This window comes from Stenella coeruleoalba, assembly GCF_951394435.1.
Source record: "Stenella coeruleoalba genome assembly, chromosome: 1".
NCBI classification, from domain to species: Eukaryota; Metazoa; Chordata; class Mammalia; order Artiodactyla; family Delphinidae; genus Stenella; species Stenella coeruleoalba.
The window spans coordinates 101571486-101593169 of NC_137169.1; the positions used below are offsets into that span (position 1 = coordinate 101571486).

At 45.0% G+C, this 21684-nt stretch overlaps 1 protein-coding gene across 1 annotated transcript in view; it reads right to left on the bottom strand.

Moving 5' to 3' along the window:
• CASQ2 (calsequestrin 2) overlaps positions 1 to 21401 on the bottom strand; it is a gene marked incomplete at its 3' end in the record, with an annotated part of 61842 nt that extends 40441 nt beyond the window's left edge. The window contains exons 1-2 of the mRNA XM_079942459.1: positions 21058 to 21401; positions 168 to 252 (exon numbers count right to left, since the gene is read on the bottom strand). Coding sequence (XP_079798585.1) covers positions 168 to 252; positions 21058 to 21291 — 319 coding nt within the window. The 5' untranslated portion in view covers positions 21292 to 21401. The remainder of the gene's footprint in view (positions 1 to 167; positions 253 to 21057) is intronic.
• Positions 21402 to 21684: the final 283 nt, after the last annotated feature.

The following is a 21684-nucleotide window of genomic DNA, read 5'->3' on the forward strand; positions in this document are numbered from 1 at the left end:
ATTTACTTTTGTGAGACTCTTCCCCAAGCCAAGACTAAGGTATGCAGGATCATTTTAAATCTATTCAAAAATAGTCTAGTAATCATGCAAGAAAAAATGACCGTACTTTTTTTTTTGCAAGACACATTTGTTTCTTCATGATATATCTCAAAGAAAATCACACTTACCCAGTTTCTTGGCAAGCTTGGCTTCTTTCTTGGCATCCACCATCACAAAGCCTATATCTTTATGTTCCAGGACTTGGGCCACAAGCTGAAGGGAGAGACAAGTAGGAGAGTAAGTGAATCAAGATCAGAAAGACTGTAGAAAATACCATGGGATACTATGTTGATATGTTGACAAGAGGATTTTCCTCCATACTTCCTGTTACTCTGTGACCAGTTCAAGCAGCAATGTAGGGGTTCTATGCTTATGCCCTCAGGAGAAGGATGATTCAGTAGAATTCTGAGAAGGAAGGAGAGAAAAGTATAAGGACCAGATCTAAGATATAAGGTTTGGAAGACCTTGTCGCACACCCTTCTCTGCCCTCAGGGTAGATAAAATTTGAATTGGGAGACAGCAGGATCAGAAAGGAAGCAAAAAGTACTAGATACCCACCGATACCTAACATGGGGCCTGGAGCCCATCACAGCTACCAAATGAACCTTGGGTTCGGTGGGGTCTCAAAAGATGCCAGATAGGCTGAGGGACCTTAGGACAAAGGAGACCTGTGACCCCAGTACCCAAGATAATCCTCAAGTCCCTCCACCCCGTGGGCTTGAGGAGTAAGAATGCCCATTGAGTGTATCTGGTAAAAAGACCAGAGGCAGCCTCTGAAGTTTTCCTGCTTCCAGTTGAGAGGAAGAACTATCAGAGTACCTGGGTGGAAGTATAGCCCCGAAGGTGAAGAGGATACAACAGTGTCAGGTGGACAGATGGCTATAAACTACTCTGGGTGGATACCAGCCCAGATGATGACACCAAACACAAGACTGACATCATGTTAAGCTCCCTGAAACTTAGATATAAGGAAGTAGGGAGACCCTCAGTTGCCTGAGATCTGATTCCTGCCACCTGGCTGAATGGAAGCTTAAAATAGAATAGAGTGGAGAAGCTACCAAAAAGATCATGTAATACTAATATTACATTTCTTTATTTACAATTAAAAAAAAATAATTGTAGATAAACATGCAGTTGTAAGAAATAATACAGAGAGATCCCTCGTACATTTTACCCAGTTTGCTCCAAAGTAACGTCTTGGAAAACTATAATACAATATCAAAACTGGATATTGGCATTTATATAGTAAAGAGGCAGAACATAACCAAGAGGATCCCTCATGTTGTCCTTTTATAGTCACATCCACTTGCTTCCACCTTCATCCCTTCCCTAACCCTTGGCAACCACACCTTCATCTCTTCCCTCACCTTTGGCAACCACTAATCTGTTCCCCATTTCTTTTCATTTCAAGAATGTTATATAAGTTGAATCATATAACATGTAACCTTTTGTGTTGGTCTTTTTTTACTCATCATATTGCTTTGGAGATTCATCCAGATTCTTGTGTATATTAATAGATCATTCTTTTGTATTACTGAGCAGTATTTCCGTGGTACGGAGGTACCACAGTTTCTTCAATTATTCACCCATTGGAGGACATCTGGGCTGTTTCAAGTTTTTGGCTATTATGCATAAAGCTGCTATAAACATTCATGTACAGTTTTTTGTGTGAAGGTTAGTCTTAATTTCTTTACGATAAATACTCAGGAGTGAAATTGCTGGGTTGTATCATAATTGCATAGTTTTTAAAGAAACTGCTGATTGTTTTCCTGAGTGGCTGTACCACTTTACATTCCCAACAGCAATGTAGTGATGAGAGATCCAGTTTTTCTGCATCCTTACCAACATTTGGTATTGTCACTAATTTTCATTTTAGCTGTTCTAATAGATGTGTGGTGATATCTCGTTACAGTTTTAATGCATTTCGCTAATGGCTAATGATGATGAACTTATTTGCCATCAGTAAACTGTCTTCCATGAAATACCTGTTCACATCTCGTCTATTTTCCAAATAGATTACTTTTGGTAGTTGAGTTTTGAGAGCTCTTTAAATATTAGTCCTTTGTTGGATATGTGGTTTACAAATATTTTCTCCGACTCTGTAGCTTATCTTTCCATCCTCCTAATAGGGTCTTTCACAGAACTAAAGTTTTTAATTTTGATGAAGTCATATTTATCAGTTTTTCCATTTACGGATTGTGCTTTTGGTGTTAAGTCTAAGAACTATTTGCCTAATCCCGTAACCTGAAATTTTTTTCTAATTTTTTCCTAAAAGTTTTAGAGTTTTTTGTTTGTTTGTTTGTTTGTTTTGTTTTGTTTCCCATGGCTTTCAGGATCTTAGTTCCCTGACCAGGGATTGAACCTGGGCCATGACAGTGAAAGTGCTGAGTCCTAACCACTAGCCTTCCAGGGAACTCCCTAAAAGTTTTAGAGTTTTAAGTTCCTCTAAGGCTAAGGATATTGGGCGGAAGCGCAGACAGCTGCTCTGTGGAGTGCCTCTGGTGATGGGGGGTGGGCGGTGGACACGACACAGATAACAAATGACACCCGCACCCCTCAGGCGGTTTTCTCTTCTTTCTTAGATTTTGACTGAGACTAGGAAAGGCTCAGGATGAAAGACATCATCAGTGTTTAGATTATGACTCATCTTGAGCATCCCTGTAATGCCTAAACAGGTCTTTCTGCGAAGTCGCTTGGCTTTAGTCTATTGCATTCAATTTATTAGACAAGGTTATTTTTGAATGAGTTTTCTGGTTTTCAGTGTAAGCCACTCTGTCCTATTTAGTGCTGTCAAAACCTTAACTTAAATGCTCCCTCTCTATCATTAAAAATTAATGATGATGAGACCTGATGGCTTTGTGATATTAGTAAGTTTCCCAACTCCTAAAGCATGAGCCTCTAACGGTGGTTCTTAAACGTCTGTGTGCATAAGAATCACCTGGAGCACTGGTTAAAATGGGGCTTCCTGGGCTTCAGCACCGGAAAGTAGAGAATAGAGCTGGAGTGGAACTCAAGTGTCTACATTTTCATAAACCACACTACCAAGCCCCATGATTCTGACGCAGCAGGTCCCGTACCACACTCCGGAAAACGGCTATAAATGCTTGTCAGTTCATCCAAAAGTGCTTGGCATAATATTTTCCAGCTGTGACCCACGGGCCATGCTTAGCCCTGTTGGCCACTTCACCTTAAGTGTAGGAGAGAAATATTAATAGTAGTAAGAATATTAGAGATTAACTGAGAATTAAACAGAGAATTTAACTCTGACCTCTCCTAGACATACGTCACCACATTTTATTGGTTTCTTAGGTAGATGCCAATGTGTGCCTTTCCTAGGCTTATAAAGCGTGCCCTTCTCTTACCTTATTGGTATTTATATGTGACATTTGAAGATGTATGAGTGGAAGGTGCTAGCTCAGGGAAACTCAGTTCTGTTTTTCTGCTTTTCTGTTTAAGCACAGCCAATTATCGTCCTAGGCACGGATGGATAGACAGAGCTGGCAGTCACGGATGGCCCAGGAACCTGTGCTAGCTGACACCTGCCCACCTTCTCCTTGGTACCCTTACACACAATCCCTGCGGCGTCCTGTCACTCTCGCCTCCCACGGCGATTAGGCCCAAAGCCTGCCCACTTGAGCTCTGTCATCACTTCCATCAGCCCTAGCAAGCACCCTTCTTGGGCCTAGGTCAAGGGTGGCCAGGGCTGGCAGCCACCCAAGAGAGAGCAGTGAGATGGATGGGGGAGAAGGGCTGTGGCGAAAGACTGGGAACTTCTGGGCTGACTCCTAACATGACCGTTCTCTCCAGGATCAAGAACCCCTGCTGGGCTGATGGGGCTGGCCAGACACTGTCTGCCTCTCCCACTTGGCTTCATCTCCACTTTTGCTCTGGTCCTAGATTTCCAGCTCCTAGTTTCCATTCTCTTGCACCACAATCCCACCGGGCTCACTCCAGTTGCTGCCAGCCTGGCCTTGGCTGCAAAGCCCAGCTCCAGACTCATCTTTGAGTCCAGCCTCGTTTTTGTGAATTCCAATAGCCCATTACAGGGACACAGCACTCCGGCTCTTATTCTGCAATCACTAGGGTTCTGTATTGTGCATCTTTCCTCCCTAAGGAGAAAAAGCCCATTTTGTGCTTCTTCTGTATCTCATATAGTTCCTTAGAGACACTCAGCATACTTTGGATGAATGAATGGACTGGCCCAAGTACTTCAAAAGTTTAAGAGTCTTTTGAGCCAAAGGGCGAAGAGGAAATTGTTACCAATTACAGTGATTAAAATTTACAACCATGAGGAGGAGAAAAGATAGAGTCAATATGTTTCCTAAATTCCCAGAAAACTGGAATACTCTTTTCAGATCGGACTCCAGTTTTCTCCTGTTGACTTATAATCTTTCCCCTGCTGGTTTTGTCTGGTTGGTTGGTTGGTTGGTTGGTTGGTTACTTCTCGGTTGGTCTTGCCTCTTGTCCATCCTAGAGAATGGGGTTGTCTCATCAGTCGGTACATGCAGCCGCTGGGCATTGGTGCAGTGCTCATTCTTTCCAAGAACATTAGGATTTGCTTTGACCATTGCTGATTCTTTTGAGTACAAAAATAACTTTATATAAAAAAGTTATATTAAATAATATGCATAACTCAGTAGTAAAAATGTGGATATTCATAGTATGTCCTTTCTCTTTTTTTTAATAAATTTATTGATTATTTTTTGGCTGTGTTGGGTCTTCTTTGTTGTGCATGGGCTTTCTCTAGTTGCAGCGAGCAGGGACTACTCTTTGCTGCGGCTCACAGGCTTCTCATTGTGGTGGCTTCTCTTGTTGTGGAGCACGGGCTCTAGGCACGCGGGCTTCAGTAGTTGTGGCTCGCGGGCTGTAGAGTGCAGGCTCAGTAGTTGTGGCACCCGGGCTTAGCTGCTCCACGGCATGTAGGATCTTCCGGGACCAGGGCTCGAACCCGTGTCCCCTGCATTGGCAGGTGGATTCTCAACCACTGTGCCACCAGGGAAGCCCCCTGTCCTTTCTCTTTTTAAATTTTGCATTGTATAGGTATTTATTGTACCATTGTTACCTCTGTAATGATGTGGTAGAAATAGATCTCAGCTTTAAATGAATAAATGACCCAGGAATCCTAGTGGTTAAGAGTACACAGCTTGGCATCAGAGACCTGGATTCCTGACTTGGTCATAAGTGCTCACTCTTCTGTAAAATATGGGCAATACCAATATCTATTTCATAAGGCTGTTTTGAAGAAGATTAAATGAGATAATGTGTAAAGTTCTTGACACAGTTTTTGGCATGCAGTAAGTGCTTAATAAGTGTTATATTTTCTTCTTACTATTCTGACAGCTGGATAGGGTTCTGAACCTTGTACTAATTCAGAAATACCAAAGCCTAACATATTGGGATGGAAAAAGAACAATAATTATTAATTGAGGACCTACCGTGATCAAGGTTCCAAGCTAAACAAAAGTGTAAGACACATTCCAGAGTCAAGGACCTTGTGATTTCATTAGGGAGGAAGCTAATGAAAAATTAGCTGGTAAGCGTTAAAGGACTAGGACAGAAAATAAGGGCTATGGAGATAGAGCAAGAGAGCTCGTGGGCAGGGAGGTCAAATCATACAGAGCTTCATAAGCTATGATAAGGAGTATAGATTTAATTTCTATGCACTCAAGATGAAATCCAAAATCCCTAACATAGCCAGCAATGCCTTGCACGGTTTGGCCTGCCTGCCTCTCCAGCCTCATTTGGGGCCACTCTGCCTCTTACTTAACACACTCGTCTTCGGCTGCTCAAAACAGCAAATTCTTTCCTGAATCAGGAGGTCTTTGCACAGGATCACCTCGTTCAGCTCCCATGTCCTAGACCAAGACATGGGCCGCAGCTGCCCACAGGGATGCCTGGTTGTATTCACACAAAGACACTCAACATGCTCTGCTTCTGTGCATGCCCTTCCCTCTTCCTAAAAGATCTTTCCCTCCACTCTTTGCCAACTCCTATTTCTCCTTGAAGTCTGCACATAATGTCAGTTGCTCAAAAGGCATTTCCTGACTCCCAGTCTGAATTGGGTGCCCTTTCTACACTTGTCCATGGTGCCCTGTGCTTCCCCTTCACAGCCCTTTCTCAGTTTGTAAGTACACGTTCACTTATACGATCATTTGTCTATCAACTATCTACGTGCGAGCCTGTAAGCTCCATGTCCCTGTCTGCTTTTCTCCATATACTATCTCCAGCACCCAGTACAGTACCTGAGCAGAGGAGAGCTCAAAAATATTAGTTTATTAAATAAATGAATGGAAGAAAGAGGGGAGACCAGCTAGACCTTGAAACAGGAGGAGTGTCTGGATAAGCAGAGGAGAGCAGCAAAGACATCCAAGGAAGAAAAAGCAGCAGAAATAGGTGAAGGTTTGGAGGGGCAAATGCACAGTGTGAGTGTAAGAGAAGAGGCTTCTGTCCTCGAGCAGAGGGCTTCTCAGGGGAGCTGAAAGGCGTCGTGTATTTAAGGCATGTTAGAAAAAGAGCACATAGGACTTGGAATATTAGGACTAGCGGTTCCGATTGGGAGATGTTTGAGTAGAAGAACAATATGGCTAATTTGAGTTCGGAGAGGGTTGATCTAAGGGCGTAGACCAGACAGATAGAAAGGAGAGTAGAATCGAAGGCGACCGGTTGGGAGACTGAGTGGGAGAAGACTGGTCTCCAGCTAAGGCAGCCCATGAAGTAACTTGTGAGGTAATGTTAGAGGTTGAGAATCATTCAGACCTGGTAACTATTTCATGACTTTGGAGAAGCTGCGGGGAACCAAGGAGAGAAGGAGGCAAGATGATTCCAGGGTCTCCAGCCAGGGAACAGAGTGAAGGGCAAACAGAGATGTCAGGAGGGCATGCCAGAACCACGAGCCAGCTTCTCAGCTTGGATTTAGATGCAATGAGTTGACGGGCATGGAAATCCAGCCAAGAGCTGGAGGTGCCAACCTGGAGCTTGGGGGAGAGCTCCTGAAGGCACTGTGCAAGTGAGGGGTGAAGGAGTGAGGAGAGTGTACGAGAAAACCACAGGGTCCAGGACTGGCCGCCTTGTAGGAGGTGAGAGAAGGAGGCTGTGTGGAGGCCGAGAGGTCTGTGGGAGAAGTAGGAGACCAAGGAACACAGTCTCGTGACTCCGAAGTCATGAGAAGCTTGAGAACGAGCAGGTGGTCAGATCAAGTGTTGCAGGGAGTCACAGAGATGGGACCACTGTGAGGTCTCTCCTTTCAGGATAGTAAGACATGGGTGACCTTTAGCGAGGAGCTGGGACAGAAGCCAAAGCAGTGAGAGTGTGGCCGACGAGTGGGTGGCAAGGACACATTAGAGCAGATGTGGATCACTTGGTCAAAAAGTTTGCCACGAAGGGAAGGGGATACTAACACAGCAGCGCCAGGGGACACGTTCCCTTTGGCCTCAGAGGACAGGACATGCAAGATGCCCTCTCTGTCTATGTGTGTCCCTCCAAGTCCAGTCCCTTTGTGGGACATCTCAGCCCTAAACCAAGGACGGACAGGAAGAAAGATACATTTGTACCACTTCCCAAGAATGGTCTTCCTGGAGGAGAAAGACTGATTTGTTTCATGGTCAGAGGAAGCTAGGGAGGCACGCGGTAGCAGAGACAAGGGAGTGTTTACTTATTAAAGGGAGCTGATGCGGGGGGTTACTTTCTGCAGGGTCAAGAATCTGAAAAAAATCAAGGGCTGAGAAATTTGGGGGAAAATGTCACAGATCTTTGCTCCAAGTGAATGTCCCTCAGGCCAGTCATTAAAAATACCCTGGCTGCAACCCTGGTCTTTCCACGTAAGCCAAGAGCCAAACAGCTCTTTTCACCCACTGTCCCTGATACCATCTGGCCACACGTCAAGCAATTCAACTACTGTTTGTGTCCTCCCCTGAAACCGGAGAGCTGACGTTCATCTCTCGTAATCTGTCACTTTCCACCGCCCTCAGATGAGGCCCGGGCTATGTATAGCTGGGGGGTTGGCACATGATGTGTCCATGCTAGAGGCAGGCAAGGGAATGGAACGGCTATTTTATGAGATTCAAGTGAACGTGGGGGCCTCTTGGGGCTGGACTGGGACGCTTCTAAAAGAGCCTTGAGGGAAAGGGAGGCTGTTGATTGTTTTTATTAGCACTTTGGGGCTATCACCTTGGTCAAGGCCAAGGAAAAGACCCAGAGGTCATTGCTATGTGTTCTTTCCACTCCACCACATTGAGAAGCAGTATAACAACAACAATAAAAATAGCGTCTATTGAGTGCTTGCTACATGCCAGATACTGCTCCAACACCTTACATGAATTATCTTATCGAATCTTCACAAAACCCACATGAAGTAGAAGTTTGAGATGAGGAAATAGAGGCACAGAGAGGTTAACCAACTTGCCTGGGCACACAGCCACACAGCGTTTAAGTGACACAGCTGGGATTCCAACCCTGACACTCTGGCTCCAGGGCCCAAGCTTTCATCCATTACATTACATTCCCTTCATCTGGGCCTCAGAGGGACCTGGGCCCGAATCCTGGCTCTGCCACTTATCAGGTATGAGACTCTGGGCAGGTCACAACTTCTCTGATTTCAATTTTCTAATCTGAAAATGCGAGATCTAATTCTTGCAGGAGTAACATGTATGCAAGTGCTTATGAATGTTTGTTCCCTAGAAATTCACTATAGGGCAACCTCATTACCCAAGCCGGTGGTTCTTGAATCTGAGCCCGCGTCAGCATTACCTGGAGGGAAGCCTTGTAAAAACCCAGCTTGCTGGGTCCAACCCAGAACTCCTAATTCGGCAGGCCTGGGATGGGACCTACGAGTGTGCATGTCTGACTAGGTCTCAGGAGACGCTCATGCTGCGGGTCCTGGGTCCACACCCTGAGAACCACCGCCTTACAACTGTCTCTAACATATAAACACGATCTCCCTGGGTAGCATTTTGTCATGTCCAAAATGACTGACTGAGGGAGGCTGTTCCTGGAGTCCAGGGGTTTTTTTTGTTTTCTGTTTTTCATACTAAAAATATTATTGCAATGGGATTTGGGGGGGGGAATGGATTTGACTGACATGGGGGTGAGGCCATGCCCTTTTCCAATTTTTTCTCAGCAGAGTTCTGTTCCCGAGAGCCTGTGAAAATGCAGTCTGGTAGCCCAAATGCCGACACCCCTTGGTAACCCCCTTCCTGGGAAGAGTCCCACACATTATCCACCGCGTTCCTGCAGCCAGATAGAGACTCTCCCTTTTCTAACGAGACTTTCCATAGGTTGGTGCACTTCCTCAAAAAAATGTCTGACTAGTGCTTATTTTGATAACATCTGCTAATGACAAAAAACGCCACGTATAACTAACCTGAGAGTTAGTTTTCAATGTACTATTCGAGAATAGTCCTTTCCTGAGCACCAGATGTGGGCCGTTCACGTTACACACACCCCTCTTTTCTCTTCAGAGGAACCCTGGGACAAGGGGTTGGTGGTCTGTCTTTTACAAAGGAAGGGGCTCAGCCTTGAGCAACTCAGTGACCTGCCAACTGTCTGGACAGTGTAAGGACTCAGACCCACGGGGTCTCCCTCCTCAGTGTATGCTTCTTGCATTGCTGGGCCACGGTGCGGGGCTGATGTTCATGGGTTGTATTCACTCCTTCCTTTGGCTTCAGGAAATGCTCTCAGTTCCTTCACAGGGAAGCTGGGTGTGTGTGGCCAGGCTGAGGAATGGCTTGGGGTGCTGAGCCAGGGCAGTGTAAGGTAGAGGCAGGTGAGCGTGTGAAGGAGTATCTGCTGGCCCGTCTCCCTGCCCAGCACACGGCAGATGGTGAGGAGAGCTCTGCCTGGCTTGGGGCACCGGGCAGCAGGCGGGCGCTCCTGGAACAGGCTCCCTGGGCACTGAGAAGTGGCTCCGGCCTGCCCAGCCCATCACACGGCAGGATGGTGCTCTGGCCATGTTCCTGCATGTCTTTCCAAACAGAAAGGGCTTATCTGGATCAAACCACACTCAGTCTACAGAAGAGGGAACCTCAGAGGCTCCCTTGGACAGCTGCAGTACTTTGTGGGGACTGGCTTTTTTAATGGAACAAGTTATTATTTTTTTTTTTGCAATACATCCTGTTTTTATTTTTTAAAATTGAAGTAGAATTGATTTACAGTGTTGTATTAGTTTCAGGTGTACAGCGAAGTGATTCAGTTGTACAGGTATATGATATATAATATATATAACATATATATATTATGTATATATATCCTTTTTCAGATTCTTTGGAACAAGTCATTTTAGATGCTAAGGCTGAGCTGATAATTATGCAAAAATACTCCACACCAACCAGTGAAGCTCAAACCGCAATAGGGCTGCTGCTTTTAAAGAAAAATCTTGTGATTCTGAAACAGATTTTGTTTGTTTCTATTTTGCTACTTTACACTACAATTATCCTTATAATACTTTTATCACAGTGACTTTTTTGGTCTCTCATATCTCCATTTAGAAATGTATAACTTTGGGAGGAGGTCTGCCTCAAGGATACGGTGACTAGATATCCTATTTGGGCTTGAATATTATCGAGGGCTTTTGCGGGGGGGAGGAGTGAGAAAAGAAGGTTCCAATGGTCTAAAAGCTTCTGAATCAACACTGTATTTGCCATTTTGTAAAATCTCTATTTCCGTATTAATTCTGTGTATGGAAGAGAACATTTAACTGTAATCAACTCAATCCACACTCTTACCATAACACTTCTTGTCTTTTCACCATCTCACCCCAGGCTCTAGTTTTATTACTGAGAAGTGCAGAGCAAACACGCATCCAACAGTTCAGTGGCACGTGGGCTCTAAGGAGAAGTGCAACTGAAGAGTGAGCCTGGGCGCTCATCTTCTGAGAGCGCTGGCTCTACGCGAGGATTTAGTCTCAAAGCCAAAACAAAATAAGCCTGACCTCATCTGAGTATTCCGAGTGCAGCAGGTGCGAGTTTGGAGAATCCCATCTTTGGGCAGTGAGCAGTTGGAAGAAATACCTGAATCCTGTGTGTGTTGTGATTCTCTGCCCAGTGTTCCCACATCATCCCATCTGTGGATTCACTTGCCTCCCAAAATTTCATTTTGTCTTCCTCTCTTGAGGTTTGGAAATGCAACCACTGGGACATTTTCCAGTGCTAAATAGGTTTGAAGACAGCATCAGCCTTAGAGAACCCAGAGGTTTCTGCCCATACTGTGTATGTATTTTGGACTGAGAGTCCCATGGTTAAAAAAAGAATCTGTTTTACCCATATTTCAGCAGGATTAAGCAGGGATGACAAACAGTTCCCTGAATCTGACAGATTCAGTTTAATTTTTCACATTTCCACTCAATTCTTTTTTAAAAACTGATTTAATTTTTTAAAGATATCAAGGAGAAATATATTTCCAATGTAGGCAATGAATCTGTAATTCCATTCTTTTTTCTTTTCTCTCCATCCATCCTTCTACCCACCCACCCAACATTTATTAAATACCAAGTAGGTGGTGCTAAGCATTAGTCCCTCTACTCACACCAGTCACTTCAGTTCCACACATAGTCCAGTTGTGAAATTAAACACTGCTTAAGTGTGGGTGAAAATCCAGAATTCAAACTAGAGACACTTGTCCCTTTGTAAGTTGGCCCTGCTTACAAACAGGAAGCGATCCAATTTAGCAGTCCCAGTTCCTTGGTGTAGTGGAAGGAACATGATGTTTGGAAACAAGTAGACGTGGGTTCAAATCCTGCTTCATGCTGTGCCATTCTGTAGCTTTGTGACTTTGGGCAATTTCTATTCAACTCTATGGAATCATTTCTTTGTACATAATGTGAGACTACGTTGTAAGAGTTCAACAGAATGACATATGCAAAGCACCCATATTGGACATGTTTCATGGTAAGTTCATAATAAGTGCCATTTCCATAACCCTCCATCCTCATCTGTTCATTTAACATTCATTCAGCAAACACCGTTGAGAGCCCGCTGTGAATCAGACACTGATCTAGGTGCTGGAGTACAACAATGAAGAGAACAAAGTCCTTGTCTCTGTGGGTTTTACACTCTACAGCAGTGTAGCACGATATGCACTACATCAGCCAAGGGCTATGGAGAAGAATAAAGTAAGGTTGAAGGGATAAGGGGGTGCTTGGACAGTGTGATTTATATAGGTGGTCAGGATGACTTCTTTCATGAGATGACACAGCATAGACCTAAAGGAAGTGAGTTCTCATCATCAACAAAAGAAGACCAACTCCTTAGCTACCAGGGACCATGTCATCTGCATTTTCTAAGTAAGCAGTGCATGAATATTTGACAAATAAATGAAAGAATGAATATTTCTATTTGGGTGTTCACAAGTCTTAGTACCACGTTATAGAACACTCACCAGTTTTCTCTGAGCAGCTTCCCAATACTTTTCTGTTAAACATGCTAACATGTTAGTATCCCATATTCATATACCCCCAGGGTTCTCAGATTTTTGTCATCTCTTTTGGAGAAAAGGGAAGTGTGCCATGGCAACCAAATAGATGCTTTTCCTCCCTTTCTGAAGGTAAATCCTGGAACCTGATCTAAGATTCTTTAAGGCACCTTCTGATCTGGCCTTAGAAACCCCTGTAATTCCACTGGAAACCTCTCAAGGAGGGGGAGGCTTCCCATGGGCCCAGATCTTCCCTTTCTTAGGAGGTCCAAAGTATTCATCACTGACTGTGTGAGCGAGGGGACCGTGGGAGAAGACTGGGAGACCTGGCAGAATCCCTAGAGCAGACCTGAATCCCTGCAGCCCCCAAACCAACTTCGTGTCTCAGCAGTTTTCCAAATCAGAGGAATGTTGACAGGTCCATTGTCATTCAGGAGAGTCAACAGACCAAAGGTCAAGCAGGTGCAACATGATTATGGTCATCTGGAAAATTTCTCCAACCCAACAGACCAGTATAGTGCTTTGCAAACTTTAACATGCCTACGAATCACCTGTGGATCCTGTTTAAATGGAACAAACACCCTGGTTATACCGTTGCCGCTGGTGTGGTTTGCCGTCCACATTTTGAGCATCAAGCCTCAAGTGGTCCCCAAACTTGGCTGCACGTTAGAATCACCCAGGGAGCTTTGAAAAACTGTAGCACCTGGATCTCATCCCTTCCACTATGACCAGTTAAATCAGTGCTGGTGGGGGGCGGGGGGGTGGGAAAGACCCAGGCATAGGTGTTTTTTAAAACTCCATAGGTGAGTCCCACGTGCAGCCAAGGTTGAGAACTACTGCAACTGGCCAAGAACAGGGGCTACCTTTCAAGTGACAGGTGAAGGGAATTAGCATTGGATAAGCACCAGCTGTATTTCAGGCACTCAGCAGGCTACCTAGTTCCTAAGTAGTAAACAACGTAACAAAGTAATGATACCTGACACTTGTCCAGCTTCTTATAATCTTATGAGAAATCTTGTTCACTGAATTCTCTTAATTCACTGAGGTAGAAAGCACACAGTTGATGTTTTAGATGAATAAAATGCGATGCATATTTGTGACTTGACCAGGATCAAATAGTAGATGAAAGAGAAATTCAGTTACTCTGACCCGCAGCTGTCTGTTTTGCCCAAACACTGCGACCTCACCTGAAGCTGGATACACGAGGATGGCTGTGCACAAAAGTCATGTCGACGACACTGGGCATGTGGCAGAACCTAAAGAGGCTGCAGTCACCCCCCCAAAGATTTCTCACTGATATATAGATTGGTTAGGAAACTGAGACCTGAATATAGAAGGGAGCTCGGTCTGTTGTGGGCTTTGGCAGACTGAGAGCAGCGGCGTTAGGACACTTAGCAGAACCCAGAAGCCTGCATTGCACGGGATTCAGATTCTTGGTTCTGCCACAGATGATGGGACCAGCCTCCTCCTCCCCTGTAGGGCCTAATGGATGATCTGTTCTGGAATCACCATCGAAAAAGTATTGGGAAATAACCTGCTTACCAGCCCTGGACAATCAGTCATAACAATAACCCTCCCTGCTGGTGGACAGGCCATTTCCAATAATTTTTAGGGAGTGATCTTGCCATTTGATATCCAAGAGGGCTCGGGAGAGAGCCCCTGGGCAGGTCATGTGTGGGGATGGCAGTGGCTTTTTTGTGGTGAGCGAAGTGGGACCTCCTTAAGCAGGAAGAGCAGAAGGCTCTGCAGAGAGGATCCTCTGGGGAAGCATCAGAGGAGATGCAGAGGGGAAGCAGCCTCGGACCTCCCGAGAAACAACAGGTGCAGCTGGTCAACCTGGCGGGCAACTACCGGAGTGATGTGGCTATTTCTGTGCCAGGACCCCAGGTTGCCTGCCAATCCCAGGGACCAGTCACCCTAAACAAATGAAGTGATATTTACTGTTCACAGTGTGGAAAGCATTGCTTGTTCACCACCTATTCAGTGACTCATTCATTCATGCTATGATTCCTGAGAGTCCCACTAAGAGCAAAAGATATTTGACGAATGAATATTTCTATTCAAGGATTCACAGTACGTATTTTCATGTTCTGAAACACTCACCAACTTGCCTGAGAAAAATCCCCTGTAGTTTTTCCTAATCCTGTAAATGTATATTGGTTACAGGTTGGTGTGTTTAGTTGCTCCCATAGGACATACATACACAGTGCACAGCCTCAGCTCTGGAGATGAATGTGATCAGAGTGCCCAGCGGTTCCAACACTGAGGGCTCCTTTCTCCTTTCCCTCTAGAGATGCTTAAGTGGCCATGAAATCATTTCTCCGTACACATGAAGCTCACTAGGAAAAGTTTTCACCTTTTCCTTCCTTCTTTTTCAGGTTAGAATGCTGGTTTCCTAGAGGTGGAGTGGTGTAGAGGAAAGGAAATGGGCCTTGGACTGGGGGATAAGATCTGTGTGAAGATAGGAGGGGAAGAGGAAGAAGTAAATGGTTCCCCAAACCTGGCCTAGGCATTTGGCAGGACCATGACACCGTTTCCAGCGAGCTCAGGAACTCACGACGTGGACACCATACTGCTGGGGTTCCTTCTGACATCAAGGCATCCTCTGTCACATGACCAGGTCATTCATTCAGTTGTGTTTTTGGTTCACAAGCAGTTTTTTTTGTCCTTGTCCATAGGAACTTGATTCCATCTCTTTTTTTTTTTTTAAGCTTTCCCCCCTCAGCAAGTTTGCTTTGAATTCAGTTGCCTTCAGGAAGCTTCCAATCTAGGGGGAGAACTCCAACATATGTCTCCAAGGAGAGAAAGAGTGAGTTAGAAGGAGCCTGAAGGGAATGGAAGAACTTCTTAAATGCAAGGAGGCTGCAGTGTGACTGAAAATGTGGAAGGGGCCTAATTTAAGAACTGACGCTGATGATGTTGTGGAATCTATCAGACACAGGCTCCGTAAGCCTTGGCCATCAGAGGGAGAGGGTCTGTGATCAGGGAAAGTCACTCCACCTTTCTGGGCGTGGCTGGCTGTGAATAAGCAACATGGCATCACATCACCAGTCCTGAGCTCTCTGAAAGTGGCCTGGGGTCCTCAGTCTCTAAAGTGACGGGTTAGGCTGGGCTGTATCTAAAATCCCGACTGAAAGGGGGTGAGGGCTGAAAGGAGTCAGCATTTTTCCAGTACCTTCTGTGTGCCAGAAGCTGAGCTCTTGCCATCCTGCCTCACTGAATCCTCACGCCATCTCCGGCATCTCACATCACAAGTAAGGAACCTGAACACAGACAGACTTCCTTGGGAATTAAACCCAGGCCTGTCTGATTTGGAAGCCCACGTTAGAGCACACCACCTCTCAAGCATTTCAACCTGAGAGAGGTCAGTGATGTCGAATGTGGGAGGACTTTCTCTGGCAATATTTATAGAACATGATAGGCATAGCACTTGCACTGCAGTTTCAAGGCGAAGGTGGAAGCAGGCAACAAGGGAGTAAGGAAGAATCAAATTCAGTGCCCGTATCCTCCTCTTGTGTCTCTGAGTCTTGCGGTACTAACAGGATTCAGCCATTGTGGTATGACTACATTTGCTGACTTGGCCAAAGCTGAAGGAAATAGTATACAAAATTGCAACTCCCTTTATAATCTGAGTTGACACCTCAATAGAAAAAATGGGGAAAAGACATAGAAAAATAAGAAAAAATGTAAATGGCAAATAATTTTATGAAAAATTCAGCCTAGCTAGAAATCAAAGAATGTCCATTAAAACAACAATAAAAATATAAATAGACAAAGGTTTTTAAAACCCTGAAAATTGTGTCAGTGTCCAAAAAGAGAGAAATTCTGTAATGGCCTATATGGGAAAAGAATCTAAAAAAGAGTGAGTATATGTATACGTATAACTGATTCACTATGCTGTACACCTGAAACTAACACAACATTGTAAATCAACTATACTCCAATAAAAATTTTTTTAAAAATTAAAAGAAAAAAAACAGAGAAATTATCTTAAAAATATGTATGATCATACAATGGAATACTATGCCAGCATTAACATTATGTTTGTCAAGAATTTAAAGCTATTTAGTGACATAGGAACACTCACAATATACTGAAACAAAATAAGCAGGAAACAAAACTATAAAAATGGTATATGGGCTTCCCTGGTGGCGCGGTGGTTGAGAGTCCACCTGCCGATGCAGGAGACACGGGTTCGTGCCCTGGTCCGGGAAGACCCCACATGCCGCGGAACGGCTGGGCCCTTGAGCCATTGCCGCTGAGCCTGCGCGTCTGGAGCCTGTGCTCCGCAGCGGGAGAGGCCACAACAGTGAGAGGCCCACGTACCGCAAAAAAAAAAAAAAAAAAAAAAGGTATAAACCTAATTGGAAAACATGATTTTATGCATAGAAAAAAAAGAAAGAACTCTATCAGAACATTAACCATGTTTAGCTCTGGGTGGCAGTTCTTATTGCCTGCTTTGTCTTTTCCACATAGTCTAACATATTCTTACACTAGTGTGTTGTTACTTTGTGGATGAAATGCCCAACCAAGAATCAGGATTACCAGCTGTGTAAGTCACAACACTGGAAGGCCGCATGTATGACGTGAGAGGTTCAGAAAAATCTAGATGGTTCACAAGGTTCTTTTGAGCTCTAACACTTCACTCATTCATTCAACAAGCATTTACAGAACATCTGTATAGAGCTACGTACAATGCACCAACACTGGGGTCCCCCAGAATTAGACCCCAACCAAACGCAAAGCAAAGTTTGAATGTGATGCCTCCCGGTGCCATTTGACTTAGCCTTTTTCTGCCTAAGCTTTTAATGGCCTCATATTCTTCCCTTTCTCCTCTTCCCCTTATCAAACCCTGCTCTCAACATAAAACTCAAACTTGATCCGATGGAAGTGTAAATGGATAGCAATGTCTTAAAAGATGGCTTCTCGCAGATGGCTTGACTAAGTAGGGATAAAAATTTTACCTAAAGGAACGAGGCCCTCGTGGCCAAATTTTAGGAAAAAGCTGGTGGGGTGGAAAAAGATTTGGGAGCTATCAGAACCTTAGCTCTTGCGGTTCCCTCTCCAACCCTCGCTTATTTGTCTGGTAAATTCTACTCATTTTCACACATCAATTCTTCCTTGTCATGCCTTCCACATCTCTCCCAGAGGGCGGGGTGCTTCCTCTTTCCTCTGCGCTCCCAGAGGACCTTATGTTGCCCTACTGTCACAGTGACCCCGTTGCACTGTGGCCTTTCATTTGTATTGCACTATAATTTCCACATCAGGCTATGAGCCACCTGAGTGCCTCACGTTCCCGGTATCCACGGCGCGCACCCCAAGGCCCAACCTAGAGTAAGTGACAGATGTATGACTAAATGATCTGCATTTCAAGGCCCCAAGTCGGGCAGTGGCCTCCTTACCCTGTGGATGGGACTGTTTCTGGGTGTTTCAACGTCAGTCCTTACAGCAGCAGACAAAACATTGACCATAGTACCTTTGGATTTTTTTTATCAGAATGGGATGGCCTTTATGTGACGAGTTTTGAACTTCTAATTCCTAACTTTCTAACCCTTAGAAATTCCCCGGGTTTTCAACCTGAGGATGGCAACTCATCACCGGAGAGGGAAATCAATTTAATAGGTTGGGATTAGTATTTTTTTAATGAAATACAATAGAAGAATAGAAAATAACAATAAAATAGGAGACAAAAGTATTTTAAATGCAAGTATTCCCCAAATAATAATGTGTTGTCCTATGAAACTTTTGTTTCACCTGTGTATGTGTCTGTACACATTAGGTCATAGTGAGTTATGATAAAAAAACATGGACAGCCACCTTCCCCGGGGGGGTGGTGGTGGGATGAATTGGGAGATTGGGATTGACATATATATACACTAATATGTATAAAACAGATAACTAATAAGAACCAGCTGTATAAAAAGTAAATAAAATAAAATTCAAAAAGAAGAAAGACAGCCACCTTCCCAAACGATTGGGAGGGAAGGAGCCCGCCCCTTCCTGTGCTGTCTGCCCAGGGCTGAGACTTCACTGTCTCCTCCCTTCCTTCTATCCCAAACAGACACAGCTCTGGGATGGGCAGGATATTTTCCTTAGTGTAGGTTTGGAGTCCAGGGAATTAAGAGGACAAAATAGGCTTTTCTGACCACAAAAGAAATTTAGAGGCTCACATCTACCCTCTCGTATCAGTCATGGGATTCCTGGAACCAGTCTTGTCCTGGATTCTGAGGAACAGCGGGCACCTGACAGGTATCTCAACAAAGGCCCACCCCTCCCCTCCCCGACCCGCGCGGAGGGAGCCCTACCTCCCCCAGGGTTTGGACATTTGCATGAGCAGCGCCTCTGGGGCTCCGTGCCTCTCAGCTGATACAGATGATACAGCTGGCATCACCAGGCCCGGGCTCACAGGCTGAGTACTCTATTTAAGGAAGACTCTTGAAATAATACTGAACAGGGTATCCACCAGCTCCTTGTACATCGTCTCATCTGATTCCAGCAGTAACGCAGTACAGGGGCTAAAGCTGCCTTCACCCACACGAGTAGAGTGATCTTGGGCAACTTAGCCTCTCTGTGCCTCAGTTTCCCCATCTGTAGAAGGGGGATAGTAACTATCTACATCAGAGAAGTACTGTAAAGATCAAACCAGCTACCACACACAATCCCCGCACGCAGGAAGCATTCAATAAATGCTGATTATTATTATTTAATCATCTCATAAGCCTGTATGATAGTTATTTTTTTCATTTATAGATAAGAAAATGAGGCTCAGAGAAATTAAGTAACCTGCCCTATGTCATGCGTCCAGTAGAGGCAAAGTCAGAATATAAATCAGGAACCCCTGACTCCAAGTTCTGTGGTCTCTTTCCCTTAGTGATTTAGGAGTCCGTGGGGCATCAGACTACCTCCTGTGCTCAACTTCCTCCTTGTCAGTCTCTGCCGGGCACTCTTGGATCAAAGGTGGCTGGAAGGATGGTAAGTCCAGGGCAAAGCTCCTTCTCAGGATTTTCCTTGGGAGTACAGAATTCATCTTTGGGAGAGACAGATTCTTGGGGGAGTTTGTGTGTGAGTGTGTGTGTGTGTGTGTGTGTGTGTGCATGTGTGTTAATATAACAGGGAATCAGAAATGGGGTCACTGCTTGCACTGGCATTCTTTTTGAGTTCTAGGCTAAGTGGATAGATACAAGCAGATATGGTAGAATCCTTATACCTTCAATTAACTTTTCATAAGTACGTCTCTATAATTGAGTAGGGCAGTTTGAGATGGAGACAATCATGTGAGTGAGGATTTCATGGGCTGAGCAGCAGCTGTGCTGTATGTCCTGGTTTTCTCCAGCCTGTAATTTTCCCGTATATATAGTACAAAGACCTAATAACGGTCCCTGCTTTTTCCTCACTCGTAACCCACAGAGGTTTCTTGTCCACCAGAGCTCCCTGTAATGACCACACTGCCGTATATAAATCCTCTGAAGATAGATATGTGTGTGGTGATCGGGAGACACAGGATTCTGCAATACTTTTTTAATTATCAAAGCTATTTTGATGTGTTTGGGGTGGTTTTCCTGGATTTTATTACAGCCACTTTTGCTTGAGAATTAAAATCCACGTGGGTTTTACATGGTACTTCTGTGCATCAGAGTCTTTGATTATAAAGTATGTCAGTTATGTCTCAATAACACTGGAAAACAAGAAAGAAAAAAACGCATCTGATTGAGCTGAGCTTTCTGGCTGCGCCGGTTAATAAACTGCTGTAGTTCTCCAGGAGTCCTTTTCTCAGATTTGTGCCTGGGCTGAGCCCGACCTGGGGACTGATAAGGGATCTTGGTGCCTATTAGAATTCTTGGCGCTCACAGGTGTTCCTGAGTGTAAGCGATCTGAAACTGTCCAGGAGACACTGTGGGAGGAGTTCCTGGGGCACTCACACACGATTAGAGAACGGGTCCCAGCGCCAGGTTTACGGACAGGCCATGTAATGCAGATGAAATAAGAACTGACTTCAGCATCTTCCCTGAACTCACACCAAGAACTTTCTGAGAAAGAGAAATATTCCCATTAATGAACGCGCAGCTTAAATCTTCCCACATCTACACTGTGCAATGTTGACTGAAACCGAGTCACAGGAGAGGCTCATCGCTTAGTGATATTCCCCATCTGACCCACGAGGACAGGCAAGGTCAAATGACTCCTGCTTCATCAGGATCATGGGGAGACTTAAGGGAACAAAGAGTAGGAAATGAGCACGCCGAATGAAACCTGCAAATAACCCTGAATTTCATTTCAGTCAGGCTTTTTAACAATCGCTTTAACATTCTCTGAGAAAAAGAGTAGCTGGAACTATTGCCCTTGAGAAATCAAGAGGACCATCAGATGACAGACTTTACATCTTTACAGACTATTATGCACCATGCAGCACGTTCAATTGTCCTGTCCTAAGAGTCTGGACCCACCCCTGTTTTTCACACATCCCAGCTTGGCAACAAGAATATCTTCAGATTTGCCTGAGACTGAAATGCGGCAAGACTTGAGGATATACTCTCAGCGACCTCATGTCCTCCCATGCCGACCACTGGCCACCTCCCCGCTCCCTTGGGCCACGTGGTCTGGGGGCCCCCCACTCACCTCCAGCACGATTTCTTTCAGTTGGAACTGTTTCTGCGCGACTTTATCTGAAGACACGGGCTCATGGTAGTAGAGACAGAGCAAGTCGTATTTCTTCAAAACCTGCTTGAAGTTCTTCTCGGTTAGACTGACCACGCGGTCCTTGCCGTCATAGGTGGGGAAGTTCAGCCCCTCCTCTGCCCTGCAGGAGGACAGCAGGTAGACCGCCACCACAAAGAGGTGGGTTCTCTTCATCTGGGCGAAGTTCTGTTTTTCTTTCCCAGAGACACGGTGTGTAGGAAAGAGGCTGGTGCCTTAGAGGACTTGCTGGCAGCAGTGAGGAGCAGAGAGGCCGATCTCGTCTCTCTCCTTGGCCCTTACTGGGCCCGACAACCCCCTCTTCACCTTCTCCGGCTGCTGACTGTAATCATGGGCTTGGGACGAAGCGTGCAGAGACTCACACCCATGCATGTGTAGAACCAGAGCCAGGCTAGGCGGCCCAGCCCCAGATACCTCGCATAGCTCTGCCCAGCCCCTGTCTCATCAGGAACTCCATTTTTAGGATGCAGTTGTTTCAGGCTAAAAATAAATCATGCAATGAATTAAAAAGTTAGATATGGCACTGTTGAGGGATTCGCTGATACAGTT